General features: G+C 33.1%; 5 protein-coding genes across 7 annotated transcripts; 2 read left to right on the top strand and 3 right to left on the bottom strand.

Moving 5' to 3' along the window:
• Positions 1 to 368: 368 nt before the first annotated feature.
• Positions 369 to 3,860, top strand: LOC111491563 (tetraspanin-10-like). Its single transcript, XM_023140526.1, has 11 exons — positions 369 to 699; positions 1,108 to 1,220; positions 1,319 to 1,373; positions 1,453 to 1,508; positions 2,430 to 2,477; positions 2,592 to 2,640; positions 2,713 to 2,796; positions 2,877 to 2,944; positions 3,105 to 3,230; positions 3,304 to 3,379; positions 3,457 to 3,860. Exons 1-11 carry the CDS (start codon positions 646 to 648, stop codon positions 3,520 to 3,522), a joined length of 795 nt encoding a protein of 264 aa, XP_022996294.1. The 5' UTR covers positions 369 to 645; the 3' UTR covers positions 3,523 to 3,860.
• A 418-nt stretch (positions 3,861 to 4,278) lies between these two features.
• On the bottom strand, positions 4,279 to 6,388 carry LOC111491593 (remorin-like). 3 transcript variants are annotated; one of them, XM_023140562.1, is made up of 5 exons: positions 6,165 to 6,388; positions 5,166 to 5,213; positions 4,936 to 5,023; positions 4,789 to 4,870; positions 4,279 to 4,693 (listed from the first exon to the last, which is right to left on the bottom strand). In XM_023140562.1, exons 1-5 carry the CDS (start codon positions 6,238 to 6,240, stop codon positions 4,493 to 4,495), a joined length of 495 nt encoding a protein of 164 aa, XP_022996330.1. In that variant the 5' UTR covers positions 6,241 to 6,388; the 3' UTR covers positions 4,279 to 4,492. The 3 variants fall into 3 exon arrangements, with proteins under 3 accessions (XP_022996330.1, XP_022996329.1, XP_022996331.1); XM_023140561.1 differs by having other exon boundaries at positions 4,279 to 4,696; positions 6,165 to 6,383; XM_023140563.1 differs by having other exon boundaries at positions 4,279 to 4,696; positions 5,166 to 5,204; positions 6,165 to 6,383.
• Positions 6,389 to 12,707: 6,319 nt separating this feature from the next.
• Positions 12,708 to 17,917, top strand: LOC111491078 (myosin-11-like). The gene is given in 11 exon segments (XM_023139821.1): positions 12,708 to 12,854; positions 12,989 to 13,143; positions 13,553 to 13,753; positions 13,841 to 13,963; positions 14,111 to 14,148; positions 14,238 to 14,346; positions 14,514 to 16,475; positions 16,477 to 16,665; positions 16,855 to 16,992; positions 17,302 to 17,414; positions 17,543 to 17,917. Coding segments are annotated over 10 exon segments (3,195 nt in total). The 5' UTR covers positions 12,708 to 12,854; positions 12,989 to 13,065; the 3' UTR covers positions 17,787 to 17,917.
• A 162-nt stretch (positions 17,918 to 18,079) lies between these two features.
• On the bottom strand, positions 18,080 to 20,579 carry LOC111491414 (protein LURP-one-related 4-like). The gene is made up of 4 exons (XM_023140331.1): positions 20,488 to 20,579; positions 19,325 to 19,607; positions 19,002 to 19,235; positions 18,080 to 18,708 (listed from the first exon to the last, which is right to left on the bottom strand). Exons 1-4 carry the CDS (start codon positions 20,577 to 20,579, stop codon positions 18,571 to 18,573), a joined length of 747 nt encoding a protein of 248 aa, XP_022996099.1. The 3' UTR covers positions 18,080 to 18,570.
• A 1,775-nt stretch (positions 20,580 to 22,354) lies between these two features.
• Positions 22,355 to 23,421, bottom strand: LOC111491230 (protein LURP-one-related 4-like). The gene is made up of 3 exons (XM_023140035.1): positions 23,118 to 23,421; positions 22,798 to 23,013; positions 22,355 to 22,667 (listed from the first exon to the last, which is right to left on the bottom strand). The coding sequence occupies exons 1-3, from the start codon at positions 23,358 to 23,360 to the stop codon at positions 22,533 to 22,535; spliced, it is 594 nt and encodes a 197-aa protein (XP_022995803.1). The 5' UTR covers positions 23,361 to 23,421; the 3' UTR covers positions 22,355 to 22,532.
• Between the last annotated feature and the right edge of the window lie 510 nt (positions 23,422 to 23,931).

Raw genomic sequence — 23,931 nt, 5'->3', positions numbered from 1 at the left:
AAATACCTATGATTGGGAGAGGTGAAATAAAGATTTCATTAAATAAAGTTTTAGATATTGTTTATAAATTTTGAAAGTCTAGCATAATTTAACGTAATTAAGAAAAAAAAAAAAGGAAAGATAAGATTTTGTTAAGGAAAAACCAAACCCAGATGGGAAATAAAGAGATTTAATTAAAGTGACTAAGAAAAAGCAAATAAAAGAGACCAGGGTCGATCTGGAAGCCCTCTTACAGGCGTAAACATTGGTCTATTAAGAATATGATTAAGACTAATTAGACTCATAATTTCATTAACCTCAAATTTAAGTCCAAAATCACGGCTTTCCCTTTTATGAGTGTCTTGTCGGATTGGTGGATAACATCAGGGTTTTCATAGAGCCATGTGATTCTTCTTTTCCTTTGACGAAAATGCCATTATTTTTCTTACATTATCCCCACTCCACCCCGTCTCCTCCCAGCGTAGCCGCTCTCTTTGCTTCCAGCCACCTCCACAGCTAAGCTCTCAAGAAACTCCACTCTCCCTTTTTATATTTTCCCTTTAAACTTTCACACCCGGATTTTTTTTTCCTGCCTTTTTGGACCTATTTCTCTCTGTTTCTGGCCGCGACATTGAGAGCAAGGAGGTGAAAAGGAAGAGGAGCAAAATGGGAATGGGAACTAGCATCTTTATCATCAGATGGATCAATTTTCTCACCATGGTATGCACGATTCCTCTTCATTTTTCCATTTTTTTTGTTTTGTTTTGTTTCAAAGATGGTGTTTATATGTTACATTGCTATGTGGACATTTGTTCTGCTTTTTTCTCCCATGTCTTTGGACTTAGTTTCACCCCTGTCGAATGTTGTGCAAATGAGGTTTTGTTTATGCCTTTGTCAATGTATTTGTTGAAGTTTCTTGTATGTTTGATGGGTTTTGCCTGCATTGCCTTTGAATTGTTTTCATATGTTCAATGAGTTTCATAATCCTTTTCTCTGTTGTGGGAGTTCATACGAGAATAAGTTTATGGAGCAGGGCTTTAAGCATTAGTTAACTATGTCTTAGCAAGATTACTCGGGTCTAGGATTGCTCATCTTGCAATAGAATCACGTTGTATCTTCATGTTACAGCTTCTAGCTATTCTTGTCGTAATATTTGGGATATGGATGGGCACGCACCATGACGGCTGTCGAAAGTCTCTTACTCTCCCTGTTATGGGACTTGGTGGATTCATCTTTGTGGTGTAAGTTTTCAATTCTTGTAGGAATGCAATCTTGTTTAGTTCAGAGTATATTCTGTCTCACTCACCCAATATTGTTGCTATCAATACTTTTGAATCAGGTCTATCGTTGGTTTTTTTGGTGCTCTTAAGAACAATTCCATATTGCTGTGGATTGTATCCTTTTAAATGTTTTGTCTTAACATTTGATGTTAATTTTCCCAATATTTGCTCGACCTTGACCTTCTGCTTGTAGTATTTGATCATGCTGTGCATTACGTTGGTGGGGATTCTGGTGTTTACGGTGCTGGCGTAAGTATATGTTTCTGAAGTAGATTCATTATCAAACCCATGATTGCAACCCTTCTCATGTTTCTAAACTTTAACATATTGAAAAAAATTACATTGCTTTCTCACATGTCCTATTTGAATATGTTCTGCTAGGTAAAATTTACGACTTATGTTTCTATGTTTTGTGTACTTGTCAAACGATTCCTTCGATGTATTATGTCGGGATGCCTTCTAAATAAGATTGAGATGAGTGAAAGAAGGAGCTAGTGCGATCACGAGAGGCGATGCTTTTCAGTCTTCAGTGAGTGGATGACATTGTTTCCCTTCAAGGTTTTGAAACGTGTCTGCTAGGAAAAGATTTCTATATGCTTATAAGGAATGTTTCGTTTCCCTCTCCAACCGATGTGGGATCTCACAATCCTCCCTCCTTAGGGGCCCAACATCCTCGCTAACACACTGCTCGGTGTCTAGTTCTGATACCATTTGTAATAGCCCAAGTTCACCACTAGCAGATATTGTCCTATTTGGTCTTTCTTTTTCAAGCTTCCTCTCAAAGTTTTAAAACGTGTCAGCTAGGGAGAGGTTGCCACACCCTTGTTTCGTTCTCCTTTCCAACCAATGTGGGATCTCACAAATTATAAAGTTAGGCCATGAGATGAGAACTACACTATACTTAAACCACGGTTTCACTTTCATTCATGGCTCACTCCTTTCGTTTACTTTTATTTTCTTTGTTATCTTCACACGATCCCTTCAAGATATAAAAGGAAGTATCAAAGTGGACATCCTTAGTTATTCTCATCTTTTAGCCACCAAAATTACATGGCTCACACTTCCTCTTTGCGAATGCTTGAACCTTACTTTGGTGTCTTCCCAGTTGGTATGTAGTTTGTATTGTTGTACTCTTCTTGAACCTAACGTAATTATTTGAATCCCTTTTAGGTTTATTGTTACAAACAATGGTTCAGGGCATTCTGTTGCTGGCTTGAGGTAAGTAACTTTGTTTTGAGGATGCTTAAGAGTAACTGGTGCTGATAATGCTCGAAGTTCGGTTCTTGTTGCATCGACACTGATGTCTTTTCCCCTTTTCTTCCCATTGATGAGGTATAAGGAGTATCAACTACAAGATTACAGTACATGGTTTCTAAAACAGGTGGGTGCTATTTTAGTTTTTGCAGAGAGATTAAGATCATTTATTTCTGCTAATCTTGGCGCGCCATTACAGCTTAATGATACTGACAATTGGATGCGTTTGAAAAGCTGTCTCGTCAAATCCGAGGACTGCAATATTCTTTCAAAAAAATACAAGGTTCTTGTTTCGAGCTTGGACGATTTGAATATGAGACTATTTGAACTTTTTCATGAAGTCATTTTGTTTGACAATTTCAGACTCTAAAGCAGTATAAGTTGGCAAAGCTGACGCCAATTGAAGCAGGTTGTTGCAGGCCCCCATCCGAGTAGGTGTAACTTTCAAATTCCTTGTTCGTTTTCTTATGTTAATATCAGCAATAAACAAAAGAAGAAACTAAATTCATGTGCTTTTCGTAAGGCCGTAAGCTATGCATTTGAATTCTTGTGACTGATGCTATCTTGTGGGCATCCTGATATGAATGATAGGTGTGGTTATCCTGCTGTTAATGCATCATTTTATGACTTGAGTTTTCATCCTGTCAATTCAAACCATGACTGCAAACTATACAAGAATTCGAAGGCAGTCAAGTGTTACGATTGCGATTCATGCAAGTAAATATCTCTTGTGATCTTATTCTTTCATTCATTCTCCGTTTCATCATCATTTGATTGTTTGATCATTCAGGGCCGGAGTCGCACAGTACATGAAAACGGAATGGCGATTGGTTGCGATCTTCAATGTCGTTCTATTTGTTATCTTGGTAAGACACTTTCTGCTAGCACTTTCAGATGTTTTCAATTCCCCTTCTTTATCCTTAACTCTTAGTTCCATTTGCAGCTGATCATCTACTTAGTTGGATGCTGCGCGAGACGAAAAGCTGCAAGTAATCGGTCTAAAGGATAGCGTGACACGGGTTGTGCTCGGCTGACTGCTTAAACATCAAAACAAAGCGTAATCCTCTTGCAACATGTAAGTGACCCCTTATTGGAAGTAAAATTTGTCAGCAAAAGAATGTAGTTTGCCTTTCGTTGTCGCTGTCTTGGTCATGTCATATTTGCAGCCATATGTTTATATGTAAAAGGTTCGTTCTTTAACTAGTACAGTAACTAATATTCATTCTGGTATCGAACTGTATTTCGATCGTAAACCATTATTTTTCTTGCACATATTCAGTTCTCGACTCTGAAAATCGATACCAACAGCTCATTCTCGTTGTTGTATAATCTATTGCTTGATTGGATGATGTATGATCGATCTGTTCGTGTAAGATCCCACATCAGTTGGAGATGAAAACGAAGAATTTTTTATAAGAGTGTGAAAACATTTCCCTAACAAATGTTGACGGCGATACGTAATGGGCTAAAGCGAACAATATCTATTAGCAGTGGTTTTGGACTGATACAAATGGTATTAGAGTCAGATATTGAGCGGTGTGCTAGCGATTATGAGATCCCACATCGGTTGGAGAGGAGAACGAAAAATTCCTTATAAGGGGTGGAAACCATTCCCTAATAGATGCGTTTTAAAACTGTGAGGCTGACCGTTATATGTAACGGGTCAAAGTGAACAATACATGTTAACGGTAGGCTTGGGCTATCACACTTGCTAAGGAATAACATGGCTTAATTTCCCGTGCTTTGTAGGCAAACAAGCAGCAGAAGACATGGATCAATACTGCTAGTTAGAACTGAATCAGTGCATAGATCATAAGAAAAGTGATGAGTGGATAAAACGCAGCAAACTGATATAATCTTTACACATCAAAAGGAACACCTGCAAGTCATCTCCAACAAACTCAATACAAAACGAAGCAAAGACTAAAACCAGAGTGCAAATATGAGATAGGAGTCTATTCTTTCAACCCCAACCCATCTCAACCACTGAAGCATCTGAGTAGTAGAGTCTTCGGGGTGAACCCGGAAGCTCGATATTTTGCTGCAGTCTCCTCGACCTTCAGACACTGTTCTCTTCGCTCAGCTTCAATGGTTGCTTTCTTCTCTTCGCCTTGCTTGTGAATTCCAACGATTTTGTTCTTCATTAGCTCGCCATACTCAGCTTTCTTCTTCTCCATTTTCTCCTTTCGTTTCACAAAAGACCAAACACTTCGAAACTCGTATCGAAAACCCGAGTCTTAATCAGTGAGAAAGAAGTAAAGAAATGAAAATGTACCTCTAACTTCATCAGCTGTGCTTGTATTGAAGCTTTTCTGGTATTCTCCCAAGAATCAATAGCAGAGAGCCTTTTGTATGCCCTGTTCCAAAGATTTCAAATACAGAATCCAAAATTCAACAATGAACAAACTTCTCTATATTTTACCTGTTCTCTGCTTTGATCTTCTCACTCTCCTCCCATGCTTTGATCAATGCCAACTTCTTCTCCAATTCGACACGAGCCAACGCAACATCTAAGATCACAAAACCCCGTTCTATAACAATTTCTTTGTTTTGTTTTCTACTTTTAACGAACACTTTCGAACGTCTCGAAAGCAAGAATCTTGCAAATGTTGTTGAATTAGAGGCAACTAGAAAGAAAATGGAGAGTTTTACCTTTGTCCTTTGGAGGAACAAGTTTGTCGGAAGGAGGAGCTGAAACCGCTGTCATTTATTTTGTCTTTGTTAGACAAGAAATCAGCCACTAATACAACAAAAAATCACATGAACCGAATAAAGCACATAATTTGTAAGAACATGTTTTTTTTTTTTTTTTTTTTTTTTTTTTTTTTTTTTTTTTTTTTTTTTTTTTTTTTTTTTTTTTTTTTTTTTTTTTTTTTTTTTTTTTNTTTTTTTTTTTTTTTTTTTTTTTTTTTTTTTTTTTTTTTTTTTTTTTTTTTTTTTTTTTTTTTTTTTTTTTTTTTTAATGAAGAATGTGATTGTCACCATTATTACTTTTCTGTCATTTTGCAGATTTATTTCCAAAGAGGACCAACAAATTATTGGAAAACAAATAAATTTGACACTGTTTTCTTCCCAAATAAATGATTATTTGAGAACAACCAGAAAAAAAGACAATATATATATATTTTATTTCTTGTAATTTACATAAATATTCAGAAATTAGGGTATACAAAAATTTCTAGACAAGGCAATAAAGCTGTGTAGCAAAAAAAGCTGATCAGTCATGGCACTCTTTTCCCAGTACATTCAAAAACCACTTTTTACTATTTTTTGGTTCAATAATTCATTTTTTTTTAAATTAAATTGTAATTTGGAAACCATTTTATAAAAACTGAATTGTGAATAATGATTAAAGTAAATAAGGAATTATTATTATGTAAATGTAGTTAAAACTTTACCATATAATTTTCCATTTATTATTATTATTTTGAGGAAACGCCTATTAATAATTTTTATTTTACTAATTTAAGAGAAGGATGCATTTTCCGGGAAAGTAAGATTTTCCAGGAAGCCAAACACACACAAAAGAGAGGCAGAGATACAAAGAAGAAAGGTGCGAAGAAAATATAACCAAAAACTTTCCGGGAAAGAGTGATTTTCGTTTTCCCAGAAACCAAACAGAAAAAGAAAAAAGGAAGAGAAGAAAAATACTGTGAGGAATGAGGGAGTTGTTTTGAAGCGGCACTGACGGCTGCGAATCTGGTTCAGACTCGTCGGCGCCGCCCATAACGTACTCCTTCAGCTTAGCCACCCTGCCTTTTCTTCTCTGCAAAACCTTGGTGTTCTTCAACAAGTTGTTCAGAAACAGAGAGAAGTGAGAGAAGAGTTTGTTGGTTTGGTGGATTTGGAGTAAAAGAGTTCGGCCCTTTTTCAGTCACCACTTGGGCCTTCCCTAAATTACTACTACACCATTCTGTCATTCTGTCTTTTTCGTTACTCGTTACGTAAAAAAACATAATTTAGATATGAGCTACACCAATTATTTGACCAGATCTACATATAACATACCATTCATATGCATTCATCAGTTAATAGCCAGTATTGGGACTTAGTAATAAACATTATTATTATGTAACGTTGTAATATTTTGGTAGTTGAATCCCATTTATATTATTTTTCAAAATTATAATTACACCATCTTCTCTTATAGGCTAGACATAGAGCTTGTACTACATTATTTTTTGCATAAAAACTTATTTAATTCAGAAATTAATACTTGACATGATTTTTCACCTATATTTCAAAAAGAATTATTTACTTGAGGATCAAAAACTATTTATTTGGTTAATAACATATTGATATAAAATTAATTAATTTACTATAATTTATCAGTTATACGTTACTCAGAAGCATTTATTCATGGTTAATTCGAGGAATCTTCTGATGCATTGTGCCCACGGAACTATCAGTACACCTTCTCATCGAACGCCTACATCGTTTGATCTTATTAAAATTAGAAAGCACAGATACTGACAAGTGGCACAATAGAGAAATTTCAAATTATTTAAAATTTATCACGATAATCGGAGTTTTTATTCCAAGTTTCCCACACGTTTAGCTTTTGCGTAAATGACCGATTTGTCCAACTCCTACCTACTCTTTTTTTTCTTTTTCTTTTTTTGAATTAATAAATATTTTCTACTTAATTTTTTTTTTTTTTTAAATGATTCTTGGTTGTTAGGATTAATTATATACAAAAACATTGATACAGATAAATTCCAATATCCTTCTTTCTAAAAAAAGAATTTTTTGTAACCTTACAACCAAAAAAAAAAAAATTATTAAATTATTCCAAATCTTTTGATTAAACCGAATATAGATTCTTTTAGAAAAGGAATGGCAATATCTAAATTAGTAACAAAGATGGAATTTTTTTAGATTGATTGTAGACAAGAAAGATATGAAATTGATATTACAAATAATGTTTTTCTATTTAAAAATAAAAGGTTGTGTAAAGCTAATTATTATAGGTAAAATTTGATGACCGAGAACAAAGTTAATTAAAAAAAATAAAACTAAAATATTTGGTTTGATACAAAAAGATTGAGTCATGAGGCAAAGAAAACTAAAATGATTTGAGCCAAAATTCAAGTCCAACGTCAAGGTTAACCCAAGTGTCGTGCATGCCCCTAACTTGCCAATTAAGTTTAATTAGCCTTTATTTGATAATTTACTTCGGGAAACATTAAATTTAAAATCCAAAATATAAATATGCATTATACTTTGTTTTTGGTTAATTAAGAGTTTTTTAAGACACTAACTCCAAATTTAGAGTAAAATTATAATTTGTATAGAAAAAAGAAAAAGAAAAAAGAGAGAGTAGTGGGAAAGCGGTATGAAATTTGTTGGTAAATCCAGCTGCATGAATCTCTGCAGTTCGCTTGTTTAACCCAAAACATGGGACCATTGGCCCACGGTATCATATCATCCCCCCAAACTAATTACTCATATAAATACTTCCTTAATCACATTTAATTACATCCTCTGTTTCTTCTTCTTCTTCTTCTGCTTCTAAATCTTCTCCAATTTTCTGGATTCGTTATGGATGTTTTTATTCCCGAAGATTACGTCAATCGCCGTCGCATCGAGAAACAAGCCGCCGCCAAGGAGAGGCGGCCGGAGCCCATCAAAGGACGCGCCCTCCGGACAACTTCCGAGAAGGAGAAGTCTGTCGACGCCGGAAAAACGGGATTCCGGTTGGGTCACACCGGCGCAGACACTGTGGTTTACACTTGCTTCTCTGCCTGAGATTCAATTTCAAATTTTCCTTAAAAATAGGGTTTAGTTTAAGATTAATTAACTGTATACTTTTATATATATATATATATATATTATAAGGTAATTAATTTATTGGTATCTGTCTAAATTTATATTTAAAATATATATTACTTGGGAGTTGCAATAATTTTCATACTGAGTTCTGATTTTAGATTTCAAAATTTTAAAATCAATATATATATATATATATATATATATATATATATATATATATTTTACTACCAAATAGTTGGGCTTTGGGCCCATTAGATAAATTTCTGACCCAATTCCTATTAATTGGGCTTCTCGGAAATTACGCCTACTCATTTTTAGATTTGATGCATATTTCTGACCATTATGTCCCTTATTATTTTCTTTCTTAACTTGCCTATTATAATAAGTTTATGTTTTCATTTTAATTTGAAAAATTATACCCTTTAATGATTTGGATATCTTTATTAGGATATGGAACGGATATAAGACATAACCTTAGTAGGATCATATTATTTACATGCAAGAAGTGATATCACATGCAAGCTCAAATCACAACTTTAAGCAAGGAAGGATCTCGCATGCAATCACATAAACATGCAGGGAGTAACCTTATATATGGACCCATATAATTATGACGCGGTATTACAAGATAAGGATTGTTCAAGCTAAGAATAAAATTGTTAGGTAAAATTAAAAGAGTAAATAAATGAATGATTGCTCGAGAGAAAATAGCTAAGAACATGATACCATTGAGACACATACAAAGGTGTAGATTTATCATAATTCAAAGAAAAAAGAAACTTTGAGAAAGCAAAAACAAATAAAAAAGCAAATTCTTGGGGTCCGACCACCTTCACGTGATCACCTTCTCATGTCTCTCAATTTCTAAAAAATAATATATAAATATTATTTTCCAATCTTAATTGATTTATGGGTTGAAGAAGCATTTTAGCACTTTATGAGATTTTGGATGATGGATTTGTCACATGGTGAGGAAATATAGGATTAAAAGCACACAATCTTACCAAACACTTCAACAATGCCCCACTTACCCATCTCAACCACAAACAAAAATGGTTTCGGATTAAGTTGTTAAGCTATATTTATAAGTTATATTGCATTACTAACCTCCGTTACAAAATATACTTTTAACTTTTTTATAATAGAGTAGTATTAGGTTAGAAACTTTATTGTCAAGTTGGTTATATTAACCCGACCAAAAAACATCTAACTCATACACCAACTCAATTTTCAATTTTCAAAAAAATCAATCCAAACTAAAATTAGACCAAAAAAACATGCAACCCTTGAACGGTGAGTACGAGACAAAAGCTTCAAAAAAAAATTTAGGATAATTGGGGTGGGAGATAAAATGCACAAAAATATAAATTAAAAAAAAAAAAAATCCCTTTTGTGATCTTTTTGTTTGGAGAAGCTATACCATAATCATGGACAATTAGTAACACATTCAACTGAAAAATCTCATATTACACAAAAAGAGATAAAGTGGACATTCATTATTTCAATGACAAATCATATTCATGTGACAAAATAAAGTCAAAAGTTTATACTTTTTCTAATAAAAATAAAAATAAATGTAATTTTTGCTGGTTATAGAAATCGAAGATTAAGTTAAATTAACTAAGAAATTTATGGTGACACCCGCATAAATAAAGAGTCCAATAATAAACCGACCACATTTTAATGAGAGTAATCCTTTCGATTGGATGATTGAGAAAGATATTAAGATGGTAATTAGACACTCGGGAATTTTAAATTTTAAAGGAAGAAAAAAATTTAATTAATTTATATAAAATATTAGGTTTTTAGTGAGTGGAGGGATAATTTTATAATGGAGAATTATTGAAAGAGGCCCACTGAAAAGAAAATGGAGGAAGGCCATGATTTCATGTTCCATAGGCATCAAAAACAGCCTTTTTCTGAGTTACCCTCTTCTTTACACTTCCTTCAACCTTCAACGTGGAAAAACAATTACCATGACATTATCACATGCAATAGTCTTACCAATATTTGTTAGAATTTAATTAACATGACATTTTCACATCCAATAATTTCAATAACATTTATTAATCATCCAATCCAAAATTTCTAAATAAATATCTTAATTAGTTAAATTAATATTAAACGGGTTGAAACAAAACCTAACTTAATCAACCATAAATAATTCTTCTAAAAATTGGACGAATAAATAATTTTATTTTATAATTGAGACAATATTGTAAAATTTTACATTTTTTATAATTATATTAGTAGTAAATGAGAGAAAGGAAAGACATCAATTTTCCTATAGCGTGACAAAGGGGCATGTGCTTGCATTCGTATATGGTACAATTATATAGCCATAGGCTCCACTTGCTTTGCTTTTAATAATTGACATTGCTAGGTCCCTTTTCCATTAATTATTCCATTACCAAATTTGGGTCTTGCCTCCCCACGAGTAACCTTTCGCTTATTTTGGCTTTATATTTCAAGCTTAAAAAAAAAAATTAATTATCAACTTATTTTTATTTAAAATTCAAATGTTTTTATTTATTTATTTATTTATAAATAAAGATAAAACTCATAAGTAATGAAAAACTAGTAAATTATATTTATATTTGATTTTTATTTAGGTATGATTCATTAGCGAAAAAATAGTAAATTATAATTAAAATAAAACATGATTTTGATTACGACGTAAATTACAAAATGAGAATAAAATCCGTGAAGAGCGGATGACGTGGAGCTCTTACCGACAGGGCAAGGGTCACGTGGATTTCTCCGATTGACAATTCTGACCTTCTTAGTTCACGCTCCTCTCATGACTCTCTTTAAAGTCAAATGGCTGCTTTCTTTCTCTGTCCTCCACCTATTATTTTATTTTATTTTTTATTTTTTATTTTTTATACAACACTCCACTAATTTTATATTTATACGAGGATGTATCAAAAATTTAGTCTACCAATATAGGAGATCAATTATTAAATTAAATCTTCCAAACTAACAAAATTTTAAAATTATATTGGCCAATTTTATAATTTGAGCATAATAAATACTAGTACACGTCAACGTTAGTGAGTTGGCATAAGACTGCCAACGAAGCATGGATTACTCTTCCCCGTGAAACTAAAATTATTATTGCTAAATCGTGTGCCTGTGATTTTTCATTTTCTGTATTTTGTCTTGAGTTGTAAATATGTGAAGTTGTGGGGCAAAAGCGGAAATGACAAGGGCTTCAAATCAATTTTGTCATTTTAAAAATATAAAAAAATATTTAAAACAATTTCATTTAACGACCGTTGGAAATCGCTCCCTTACGTTACGTCCCTTCTGTCGTCGTCTAGTAAGCCAGCCTTTTTTTTTTTCTTTTAAAAGACACCCAACAACAAACAAAATTCAGTATGACCAGAATGCCCCATCTCTTTCTTTCCTATTTATATCTAATATAAAAGTTACCCAGAATATCATTTTTTTATTTATTTATTTCCATAACTTTAATATTTCTCATGCCCTTTCAGATATTTATTGTTAGTTTTAAGCTTTTTAATTTTTTTACAGAAATATAGTAATTTAGTTTTGACAGTCAATTTTTTATTAATCATTTAACAATAATAACTCAAAATCATTTGAAAAGGCTAACACCGTCACTGTTGCCAAATTTGGCCTATATATTTTTAATTTTAATTAAAAAAAAAGAATACTTGTACCTATAATATAAATATTTTCATATTTGTATAAAGTAAGTATGTTGGGTCATAGACTATTGTAAGGTATTAAAGAAAAACAAAAATGAAATATTCTTATTTTGGGAATATATTAACGTATATTATTTGTTTGTTTTCATAAGGTCAAGAGACAGATGAAAAAGTTGAAATTAAAGGAAGAAATATAGGGTTGCGCATGGGACAAGGAAATGAAAGTTGGCTCTCCTAGTCATATCAATCCAAAAGAATCCTATGATATTTTATTATTTTATTTTGTCGCTTTCATTTTATTTGTTTCTGTAAAATAAATTTAGACAGATAAATTTATTAGGGATGGGGATAAAGGCTCCAATAAATGGTACTGGAATTCTTTTTAAAATATTATATAAATTTAAATATATAATATTTTTAAAAAAACATAGATATTGTGACTTTTTGCGAGTATTTTATTAACTTATAATTTTGGATGGATTGGTGACAGAAGAAGCATTTACTTTCTTTTTTTTTTTAAATAAAATTGTTGGCCAATAAAAAAAATTATAAATTGTATATTTAATAATAAAAGAGAACACCTCACCCTTCAATATTTTCCTAGCTGGATGACACGTGGCATAAAAGTAAAATGTCACAGAAAAGTTTGAAATGCTCAGGGGCAGAGCTGTCAGACCAATTATTTTTGCTATTTTACGCATCTCTCTGTGTTTTTGTTCAATTCCAAGAGAAAACAAACTTAAAATAAATAAATATAAATTTAAAAAGAATATATTTTTTTGCACTCTAATCTTTCTATCCATTTTTTTCCCCCGAAAGAGGACAGTAAGAGAATCCCTCAGATCTCCCAAATTCCTCCGTGTCATGGTCATCTTCCATCTTTGTTGAGTTGCAGGTTCATTCTTAAGCTTTTCTAATGTGAAGTTTCATTATAATTTATCTCCTTCTCCGATTCCCTCTCCCTTGCATTTTTAGCTACTCTGTTAATCGCTTTGTTGTGTTGCTCTTCAACGGCTCACTCTGCTGCAGAAATGAGGTTCCGGTCGCAGCTGGAACATCTGCTCTGAACTGGTCCCCGGCGCAACCTGTGCCAGAGATAGGTGGAGATGTTCAAGTCAGGGAGATGGAGGAGTGAGAAGAATAAGGTGAAGGCGGAGTTTAAGTTGCAGTTTCATGTCACTAAGGTATGTTTGAGATTATTGATTTTTATTTTGTTTTTCTTTTTTTTTATGATTTCGCTTTTGGCCTGGACATTGACCTTGATTTTGGAAGTTTCTTTTCCGGTGTTCAATTACATATAGCTGGTTTTAGATTGAGTTTGTGTTATGGAGTTTGGAGCATTACTTGAAGTTAGCTGTAAAGATTGCTGGAAATGAGAGCAGTGTCTGAGTCGTTGATGTCCTCCACTTGGAGCTGATAAATTAGAGTATTAATGGATTTGAGACTTTTCTGTCGATTTGAACGGACGGGATAGAAATGGATTAATACATGCGTGCCCGTGAACCTTTCTATTTGTTGTTTTCTTCACTGCAAACAGAGCAAGATTGTTTGGCTGGACTGGATTATGAAGATTGTAAATGTAATTGATTTCAGGTGTCACACTCAGTGGTGGATGCATTGACGTTATCCATCGTTCCTGGAGATGTGGGAAAGGCAACAGCAAGACTGGATAAAGGCACAGTTTGTGATGGATATTGCAAATGGGAAAAACCAGTTTATGAAACAGTCAAGTTCGTGCGGGACACAAAATCTGGGAAGATCAATGAGAAAATCTATTATTTCCTCGTCTCAACGGTATGTATGGAAGGTCTACCTTCTATTTATTTTGTTGTCAATTATAATGTACACTACATTTGCAGTTTAATTGGGGTATTCATGTAGGGACGGGCAAAATCTAAGGTGTTTGGGGAGGTTTCTATCAACTTAGCTGATTATGCAGATGCCACAAAACCTTCTTCCATTTCGCTTCCCCTAAAGAACTCAACTTCTGATGCAGTTTTACACGTGAGTATTTTCAACTTTTAATTTGAATTTCTGTGTGAATCTTTCATTTTTAACAAGGAGTTTATTCTTTTTGAACATTAGGAGTCTGTTGAGCTCTGAAGTTTCATCATCCAGTGTTAATTAAACTTTTGCTTCGTCATTTCATAGGTTTTGATACAGAGGTTGCAGTCTAAAATTGAGCCAAGGTGTGAATCTATGGTTTCGAGTATTATTCCTTTAGTGGTTGCAAAGATTCAAGAGGTTATTTTGCTAATGTTTGACTGATCTTTTACAGAGAGGTGGAGGATTTTGATGATGCCAGCGTTAGATCCCAGGAAACGAACTTGAAATCATTCTTGAGCAATAGTGAAATAGATGAATGCACTAAAAACAATTGTACTGAAGTAAGGATCCATTTCCAACTAGCATACTAAGCACCTTCTCTCTTTTACTGTTTTTCAGAGATTTCATGGCCAGTTTTCTAGACTAGCTTTTAGCTTGTAGACTAATCAATTAAAGTTTTTCCACAGCTATTGTCGCTATAATTCTTTCCTATTCTTTGTGTTAATAGGATGAGCAGATTTGCAAGAACCGTCATGATTTCGAACTGAACGGTGACTGTAGAGCATCAAGTGGATCTGATATTACATTGTCAAGCTCTGAGAGCAGCTCTGGATTTGATACTCCACGAGAACATAGAGCGAGAAAGAACAACCACCTTCAGCCTGTTAGTTTATCTTCACTTCCGCAGAAATCAGTGACATTCCTTTCAACGACCACTGATAAAGAGAATCAGAGATCACAATCAATGTGGTCCCTTGGTTCCGATCATGGAGTGAGCGTAGATGAACCATCAGATGATATGCCTCCCAGAGAAAGGTCTGGATTAGTTACGAGGTCTGAAAGAGATGCAGATATTGAGATTGAAAAGCTCAAGGCTGAGCTTGTTGGTTCTTCCAGACAGGCAGAAGTTTCAGAATTGGAACTACAGACGCTTCGAAAACAAATTGTCAAAGAAAGTAAAAGGGGTCAGGATCTGTCCAAAGAAATTGTCATTTTGAAAGAGGAAAGAGATTCACTCAGGGTGGAGTGCGAGAGACTCAAAGCGAAATCCAAAACCAACGTAGAATTGGAGGATAAGAAAACTGCGGCTCTTCTGGAAGAAATGAAGGAAGAACTAAACCAGGAGAAGGAATTAAATGTCAATCTTCGACTACAACTCCAGAAGACCCAGGAATCTAATGATGAATTGATTCTTGCAATGCGAAACCTAGAGGAAATGTTAAAGCAGAAAAAAGGTGAAAAGGTCCATCTCTATGACAGATCAAGATTTTCTGAGAATGCTGAAGAGTTTTATAATTCTATCTCGAAGTGTGAATCTGAGGATGATGAGGAGCAGAAGGCATTAGAAAAGCTTGTTAAGCAGCATAGTAATGCAAATGAAACATATCTTCTGGAACAAAAGGTTATTGACCTATATAGTGAAGTAGAATTCTACAAGAGAGAAAAGGATGAATTAGAAATGCATATGGAACAACTAGCACTTGACTATGAAATACTGAAACAGGAAAATCATGGCATGTCATATAAACTGGAGCAATGTGAACTGGAAGAGAAACTCGACATGAATGAAGAATGCACGCCCTCCGCTACCATAGTAGAGCTGGAAACGCACATAGACCACTTGGAGAGGGAGCTTAAGCAGCGGTCCCAAGACTTCTCTAGTTCTTTGAGCACCATAAAAGAACTTGAAGCCCATATCCAGTCCTTGGAGGAAGAACTGGAGCAGCAAGCTGAAAAGTTTGTGGCTGATCTAGAAGGAATGACACGTGCCAAAATTGAGCAGGAGCAAAGAGCCATCCTAGCAGAGGAGGACTTGAGAAAGACAAGGAGGAGAAATGCTGATACAGCTGAGAGGCTCCAAGAGGAACTCAAGAGGCTTTCAATGCAGATAGCCTCGATATTTGATGCAAACGAGAAGGTAGCTGCTAAAGCAGTGGCAGAATCTATCGAGCTGCAACTGCAGAACATTCAGTTAGATGAAAAACTTGCGTCTACTAGTAAAGAGTTTCAATCCGTTAAGAACGAGTATGAAGTAAAGCTCTGTGAACTCTCAAACGTGGTAGAGTTGCAAACAAGTCAGATTGAACAGATGTTGTTAGAACTTCATACAAAGTCCAAGCTCCTTGACAAACAGGACACTCAAAAAGAGGTTTGCGAATCTCTCTGTAGGGAGATTTTCTCGCTCAAGTTTGAAATTGAAAGGCTCACAACAGAGAATAGGTCACTCAAGGAAAGCGAGAGCTGGATCCAGAACAAAAACATGGAAAGAAATGAGCTGGTATTAACCATTGCTTTGCTTATAAAAGTAGGCGAGAAGTTTCAAAACGAGTTAAATAGAATAAGGCATCGGAAGGATGAATATGAGGTATCAATGGGATGTCTACAAACAGAATTGGAGGTGCTCAGAGATCACTTCAATGACTTAAAACATTCTTTGGTCGAAGGGGAGATAGAGAAAGATAAACTTAGGACATCAGGTCTCTCAATTAAATGATGACCTAAAGAAGGTGAAAGAGTTCAACGGTGTCGACATGCTCTGGTACAGCGAGGAACACAAATCAGCCTGTGATGGAAATGGAGCTTTTACAGAAAATAAGTCTACTCCAGAAAGTAGCCCAAAGGAAGTCGCAGCTCTTATGGAGAAAATTGAGTTGCTTGAGGTATCCTCGAGACCCCCTCTTACATTAAAATCAAAAGACGCAGTGTCAAATGAAGATTTTCGCATGAATGATGCATGATCGCTTATGTTTCCAAGCCAAGCATCAACATTTTGTTTTGGAAGTTTCTGTAAATGGTCGATTTAATTTCAATTATGTTACTCAATTCGTGGATCCTATTTCCCGTTCCAGAGACAGGTGAACTTGAAAGAAGACGCCATAGAAACTCTAGCAAGTAGAATTTCAGAGAAGGCGATGGATTTTCAGCACACAATTGAAGAATTGGAGTGCAAATTGGAAGACGCTGTTCCTACTTGCACATATCAAGAGGTAGGAAATATGCATTATTTTAAGAAATGCAGATTCTAACCTCAATTGGTGTTTCAAAAGTAACGTTTTCTTTTTCATTTACATTTAAAACACACACACTTTACTGATTACAGAGGTAATTGTGGATAATATTGACATTGATTTCACCATTTACTTTTTTGGTGTCTGGATTTCTCGTGTTCGGCAGTCTTTCTCATGCTTATGCTTGTTTCCGTAGAAATATCTGGATCTCAAGGTTACTCATAATTTTCTTTGAAGTTGCATATATTTGTATGTCGTAATAACATCTCACGATTGATTTGGAAGCAGGTAAATAGGTGTCAAAGCAACATGAAAAAGACCAAGGATACAGTAGTGAACCAAGGCCAAAACACAAACTCTTCTTCATCCGTAGAATATGGGAACCTCATATCAGTTGGGAGGTATGTTAAAAAACAGATAATAATCTCTCTTCAATTTTTTTTTTCTTCTCATTCTCTGAATCTGGTTGTTCAATTAAACGAAAGAAACAATCAATTCCTGATTCTCTTCCTTGTTCTATTCTCCGCAGGAATGATAAAATTTCAGCAGAGACAGAATTGAAAGCCTGCAAACTTGACAACAGCCATACCAATTATGACCATTTTTCTACAGAATTAGAATTATTAAGGGAAAGAAACAAATTAATGGAAATTGAACTAAAGGAAATGCAAGAGAGATATTCAGAGATAAGTCTCAAGTTTGCAGAGGTAGAAGGTGAAAGACAACAGCTTGTAATGACTCTTCGTAGTCTTAAAAATTACAAGAAGATCTAGTAATTATTTCGTAGTACAGAAAAAAAGTAGCGTGATACCACACGAGACATTATGTTAGAGTAAATAAATAATTTCTTTGTAAATTATATAGCCCCCTCCTCCACCAAAAAAGATGAGAAAAAAAAAAAAAAGAAGGCAAAAGCAAACGGGAATCCAGAAATGTCCTCATCTGGACATTATCTGTCCGTGTGAGTCAAATATTTTTGGTCTGTTGAGCTTTTCTTTATTTATTTTTAAATTCTGTAATTATTTTCCCGAGCTTGTCATGAAATACACGAGTTTTTTTTTTTTTCCTTTTATTATTCCATGGTCAACAATTTGGGATGGGAAAGGGGAGAAAAGGAACTTTGTGAAAATAGAACTAGATCTCCTATGGTTAAACCTTTTTATTTTGCAGGGAAGTTCCAGTAATTAAGTCTGTTGCAGGCAGTGGCATTTGACAAACAATTCATCCCACCAAGCGTCATAACTGAAGCAACTTGAGGTGGTCCAGAAACCATCAAACATACTTTGTCTGGTATAAGAAATTCACTGACATAACATCCAGTGTAGAAGTAAGCATGTAAGAATGCGCTTTACAGGTATACCAACAGAACTCCATTCTATACTTCTCTATGGCTGCTCTAGTTCTCTTGAAATCTTTGAAGGGCAAACGGACAAATTGGTCAAGAAGCTGGATACTTTGGATCCAATTTGCAAGCTTGACTATGGGAAGCAAACACACGTCAGTCTTTCAGGCATTGTTCCAGGTTTGTCTCCTTTTCTCTCTGTTGAAACAAATGAATCATATTCTACGTTGAATCAACAGGTACATAGTGACAAGAGCCATGATGAGGGAATGATCTAAATTAGTCTGTAATAGGACCAAACTCATAACATCTTCTCCCAATTGAACTCCTAAAGATGATTGCTTTCTCTTTGCCTGCACAAACCCAAATGCTACTTACTTCATTTCATAACAAGTTAGCGTGACTAAAGTCATGCATCAATTACAAGTGGGAAAAACCAGAATTCGATTAAATCTTGTGGTTTAAGCCTCAAATGGACCATATGATACCGATGCAGTGTATGGAAGGGACTACCATGAATTGACCTAATGGTCCATAAAGACCATATAAACAATAAATGGTTTAAAAAGATGGGTTCAAGGTTACCTACAGGTAAACCCTAAAACTATGAAATTTTGTCAATTTAGTTTGAAACAAAAAGCCTTACCTCTGCAACAAGTCCTCCCCGGCTGTCTAATATTCTGAATGCTATTTTGCCCCAAAATCCCTCAAACCTATAGCACAAACTTGCCTGAGATTCATCTCCGCATAACTTTACATCACAGCTTAACTTATTACTGAAAACTCTGAGAATCTTTTTCGCTCTAAAGAATTGTTTTCTTTCCTCTGTATTTACGTCCTCCTCCTTAAATCCTTCCCAATCACATAAAAACCAAATACTCTGCCAAAGGAAACCAAAAAGAATCAATGAGGAAAAACAATGCTTGAAATGTACACAGTAATATTCAGTCCTTGTTCATGGAAACCCACCTTTCGACGCACCGTAAAGAGAAGTTTCCCTCTGAGATCCATCAAAAAGACTTCCCTGCTTCTCTTCTCATCATAATTGTCTATGCGATAAGCAACCTGACCATTTTCATTGAAAACAGTAAGGCCATTTCCTTGCATGATCAGGGACTTCATCCATACAGTGAAAGTCTCTGCCTTTAAATCGGCTGTCATGCAAGGAAAACAGGCTGCTTCACCATCAAAGACAGAAACTGCAGAAAATGAAACCTTTAGCCATTTGGGAGAGAAGATTCTGTCTATGATCCTTCAGCAATATCTAATTTTTTTCCTTTAATGGGATTCAACGTGTTAATCATGCATGAGGACATATAGTTTTGTTTTTTTTTTCTTAAATTTTATGATATGATTTCGATGTAGGCCGGAAGATTTGATTTTCGAACTAGTTGAGGTTCTCGACTTTCTTTTCTTAATTAATATCCGGATTACATCCTCCAATTATATTATTATTACTATTATATGTTATAATATTTGTGAAGAATATCCTCTTATTTTATTTTTCTTTCAGAATAAAGTAATGAATTTTGGCCATGCTGTCTATTTCAGTTTAGAAATTAGAATCAATAATTAGGATAGGAAGCATCATTACTGGTTGAACTTTATTCATTTATTTGTTAAAATGCATTGGTTTGACTTTCAAATTACCATAGAACTCCTAAATATCTTTGGTATATAGTAGGACTCCTAAATATCTTGAGTTTGGTATTTTAAATCACATGGAAAAGCTGTAATTGATCATAACTTGTTTGTCTTTTGGTTTGTTGCCATGATTATAATTTGGTGGGTATTGAATATATCCATTACATTATTATTGGAAATGCAAAACTTAATTGACAACCACAACAAAAGGTTAGAAATTATTCAAGATTATTGCATCTATTTTTATATTGTGATTTATTTTATTCAAATCTAATAATAATAATAAATTGGATATAAACTCCTTTACATTCCATTCGGAATTCTTATAATATACAAAACATAATTCTCAAAATTCCAATATTTCAAAAGAATCAAAACGCCCCTTCGTTCTATATTTCGGCCTCCAATTCTTGAAGCCACACCCACAAGTATTTTCAATTTATAAAATTCAAAACTTTACCAAATAAAATATTTAGTACAAATTCTACCAAAGTTGCTCGAGGCTTTGGCCAATATCAAAGTTTATAGTTTTCACATTGATAAAATGATTGACCTCCAAAACCCAAAACTCAGACCTCATTTGTTCGTCACATCTTAGTTACCCAAAAGAGCCATCAAATTAGAGCGTGACTAAAAAACAATAAAAATCAATTCCTCATAATCAAGTCAAAAAGGCAACCTACATTGTTTGGACTTAGAGAAGAAAAAGGTTAACATACATGCATGTTTTAAAGCTTTTGCTTACCTTTTATGAGGAAAGAAGAGTTCTCTTTTTTCATCTTTCTCGTTCTCAAGTCTTCTAAAAATAACTCGATACCTCTTGTTTTGCTTTAGTCATATCGTTGCTTTTAATTAAATTGATTATCTTATCCCAACAAAACAAATCAAGACTATTAATTTTGGAGAATTAAATTTTACCTATTAAAATGGCTCGAGGAATTATTGAGTTGGATAACCCTAAACCATCAAACTAATAATCAAAGTTATTAGGGATTTGGAATGTGTGTTGGCAATTGATAGTCATGATTGTCACGTTGAAGTTATGTTTTTTTATATGTATAATATAATGAAATATTGATAGGGCTTACGATTTTTATTGATTTTTTTTTTCAATTTAAATTATTATAAAAATTAATTTTAAGGATGGTCACTTCTCATGTTATGATGTTTAAGTTTAATATAACATGAAGCTTCCACCTTTTTTTATTTATTTATTAAATAGTGCTTTTAAACTATGATATTTAAAGATATAAAATTATTAGTAGAACAAAATATTCACGGTTTATAAATTTCGTATTAAAAATTATAATTTTATTTGAAGTTCGATAAAAAATATGTTTTTTTAATATATCTCTCCTATTTTGAATTTAGAACCTTAAATTTGTCTACAAAGGCTGACATTAATTGCTTTATTAACATATATATATATATATATATATATATATATATATGCTCATGTAAAATGTTAAAACTATATAATAATAAAGGCAGACATTTTGGACTGAGAAAATTTATGAATTATATATATATGTTTTGTATAATATCATTTCCCGAGGTTAAGAATATATTAAAATTTTAAAATTATCTTAATATGTTGTGTTAATTGATTTTTCTTTCAAAACAATTAATTATTATTATTATTTTATTTATTTTAGAAAGTCGTAATTCACCTATAGATAAACGTGTTAGTAATATATTGAGGTTTTCAATGTCTAATGAAATTAAACAATAGCTAAATAGTTAATCTTAATATATTTCAATTAAGTTAAAATATAATCTTTTCCACACAAAAATATATATATTAAGATTTCACTCCCATGTAAATTTATTTATAAACATTTGATTTTTATTTCAATGTCTAGTAACTGCTTTCTTCAGTTTATTTTATTATTTACTTATAATATAAAATAAAAAATTGTAACTAAATGAGATTTAAATTACCACAAACTAATTTAATTATTACCACGAAAATGAGTTTATATCATTTCACCAATTAATTAAAACAAAAATTGTTGGCTTATAATTACCATTTGGATAACATTCTTTCTATTTTTAATTTTTTTTTAGTTAAGGATAACTTTCCTTTTAATAAATTAAAATTTTAACAAAAATGAGAATTTATTTCTTCTAATTTCAAAAATTAAATTAAATTGTTATAGTTTGATAAAATCTGTCCTAAATAATTACAAAGATTATTTAAGAGTATGAACTATTTATGAAGGAGTTATAAAACTACCAGAGGTATTTGAATAAAAAATAAAAAAATGTAAATAAGTCACAAATTTACCTAAAAGTCTTGTGGATTTTTAATATATATATAGTATAATAAAAATAGAGAGATAAGAAGAATTAATGAATGAAATTATTAATTGTATTCCTTTGTAATCTCTACATTAATCATTCACATAGAAACTAAAAACCTATATTAGAAACCAAAATCTTTAAGTTGTATACGCATCGGGAAATCCTCTAAAGAGCCAGAGGAAAATAATATAAAATTAAATAAAATAAAAACCAAATTTTGTATATAATTTTACATTTGGCGACGGATTAAGCCATAAACCGAAACCAATGCCATAACCAGAGATCTTTCAATCTGAGAATTTGCATTTAAACTCAACACATCATCTCCCAATAGAATTCCATTCGAAGAAACTTTTCTTTTCGCCTGAAAAACACACCAAAAACAATTTCAAACTGTTAGAATCTGTTTGGCACGACGGAAAATCAGCCGAGAAAACCAAAGGAAATGAGATTCGATTCGATTCGATTCATTTTCCACACACTCCACTACTAACCTCTGCAACTACTTCTCCATTGATGTTCATTATTCTGAAAGCCAATTTTCCATCCATTTTCACCAACGAAAACCTCTCAAATCCTACAGTAATTTCACAGACCGATTGATTCCTCGATCCTGATCTGTACAATTTCTTCACTCGAAAGCTAGGGCTTGTACTTCTCTCCGAATCGATCCATCGATATCCCTCCCATCCTCCGAGAATCGAAAATTTCTGCACAAATTAATCCAGAACTACAATTAATCGAACGGTACTCAAGGATTTAGCATCGAAATCAGAACGAAATAAATCAGAGAAACCGCCATTTTTTGGCTCACCATTTTTCTGATGGTGAAGAGGACGTTGCCTCTGAGATCCATGAGAAAAACTTCGCGACGGCATTTTCTGTTGTAGTTATCGACTCTGTAGACGATGTCGCCATTGGAATCGTAGACGGTGCAGCCATTTGTGTGGTAAATAAGAGATTTCATCCAAATCGTGAAGGTTTCTGTTTCGTAACAAAGCGATGAAGACGACGACGACGACGGCGACTGCGCTGTTTGAGGGTACACTTTTGCCATAGAAATGGAAGAGAAAAAGAGCTTGAAAGTTCGATGAAGAAGGCAGAATAAGAAAGAGGGAATTTATAGGGCGGATTTTTTTTTTTTTAATTTTTAGAAATTGTATTTATTTTGCATTTTTTTTTATAATGATGTATTTTTTTAAAAATTTAAAAAAAAGAGAGAGAACAAAATGATGTATAACAAACGAGAAAGGTATGGAATGACAGACAGAATAAAATAATAATAAAATAATAAAATAATAATTAATATTTATTAGTGGGGATTAGAATGTTGTCTTAATATAAGGAAAATGTTGTCTTTTTATCTATCAAAGAGGTGCCCACTTAAACCTTTCTATTTTTAATTTTAATTTTATTCTTAAAAAAACTATCATTTTTAAAATATATATGGACTAATGAAAAATATTTTTATCCTAAATTATTTATTCGATAAATATTTGAATCTGTGACATTTTAATCTATTCATTAGCGTAAATAGAAATTTGAAGTATATAAAAAATATTAAATATATTTTTTTTATTTTTTTCCTCCATTGGGCTCGGTTCTCAATACTATTATTTTAAATGAGA

This window comes from Cucurbita maxima, unplaced genomic scaffold (genome assembly GCF_002738345.1).
Source record: "Cucurbita maxima cultivar Rimu unplaced genomic scaffold, Cmax_1.0 Cma_Scf00016, whole genome shotgun sequence".
Lineage (NCBI taxonomy): Eukaryota > Viridiplantae > Streptophyta > Magnoliopsida > Cucurbitales > Cucurbitaceae > Cucurbita > Cucurbita maxima.
This window is presented reverse-complemented; position numbering and strand designations above follow the sequence as displayed.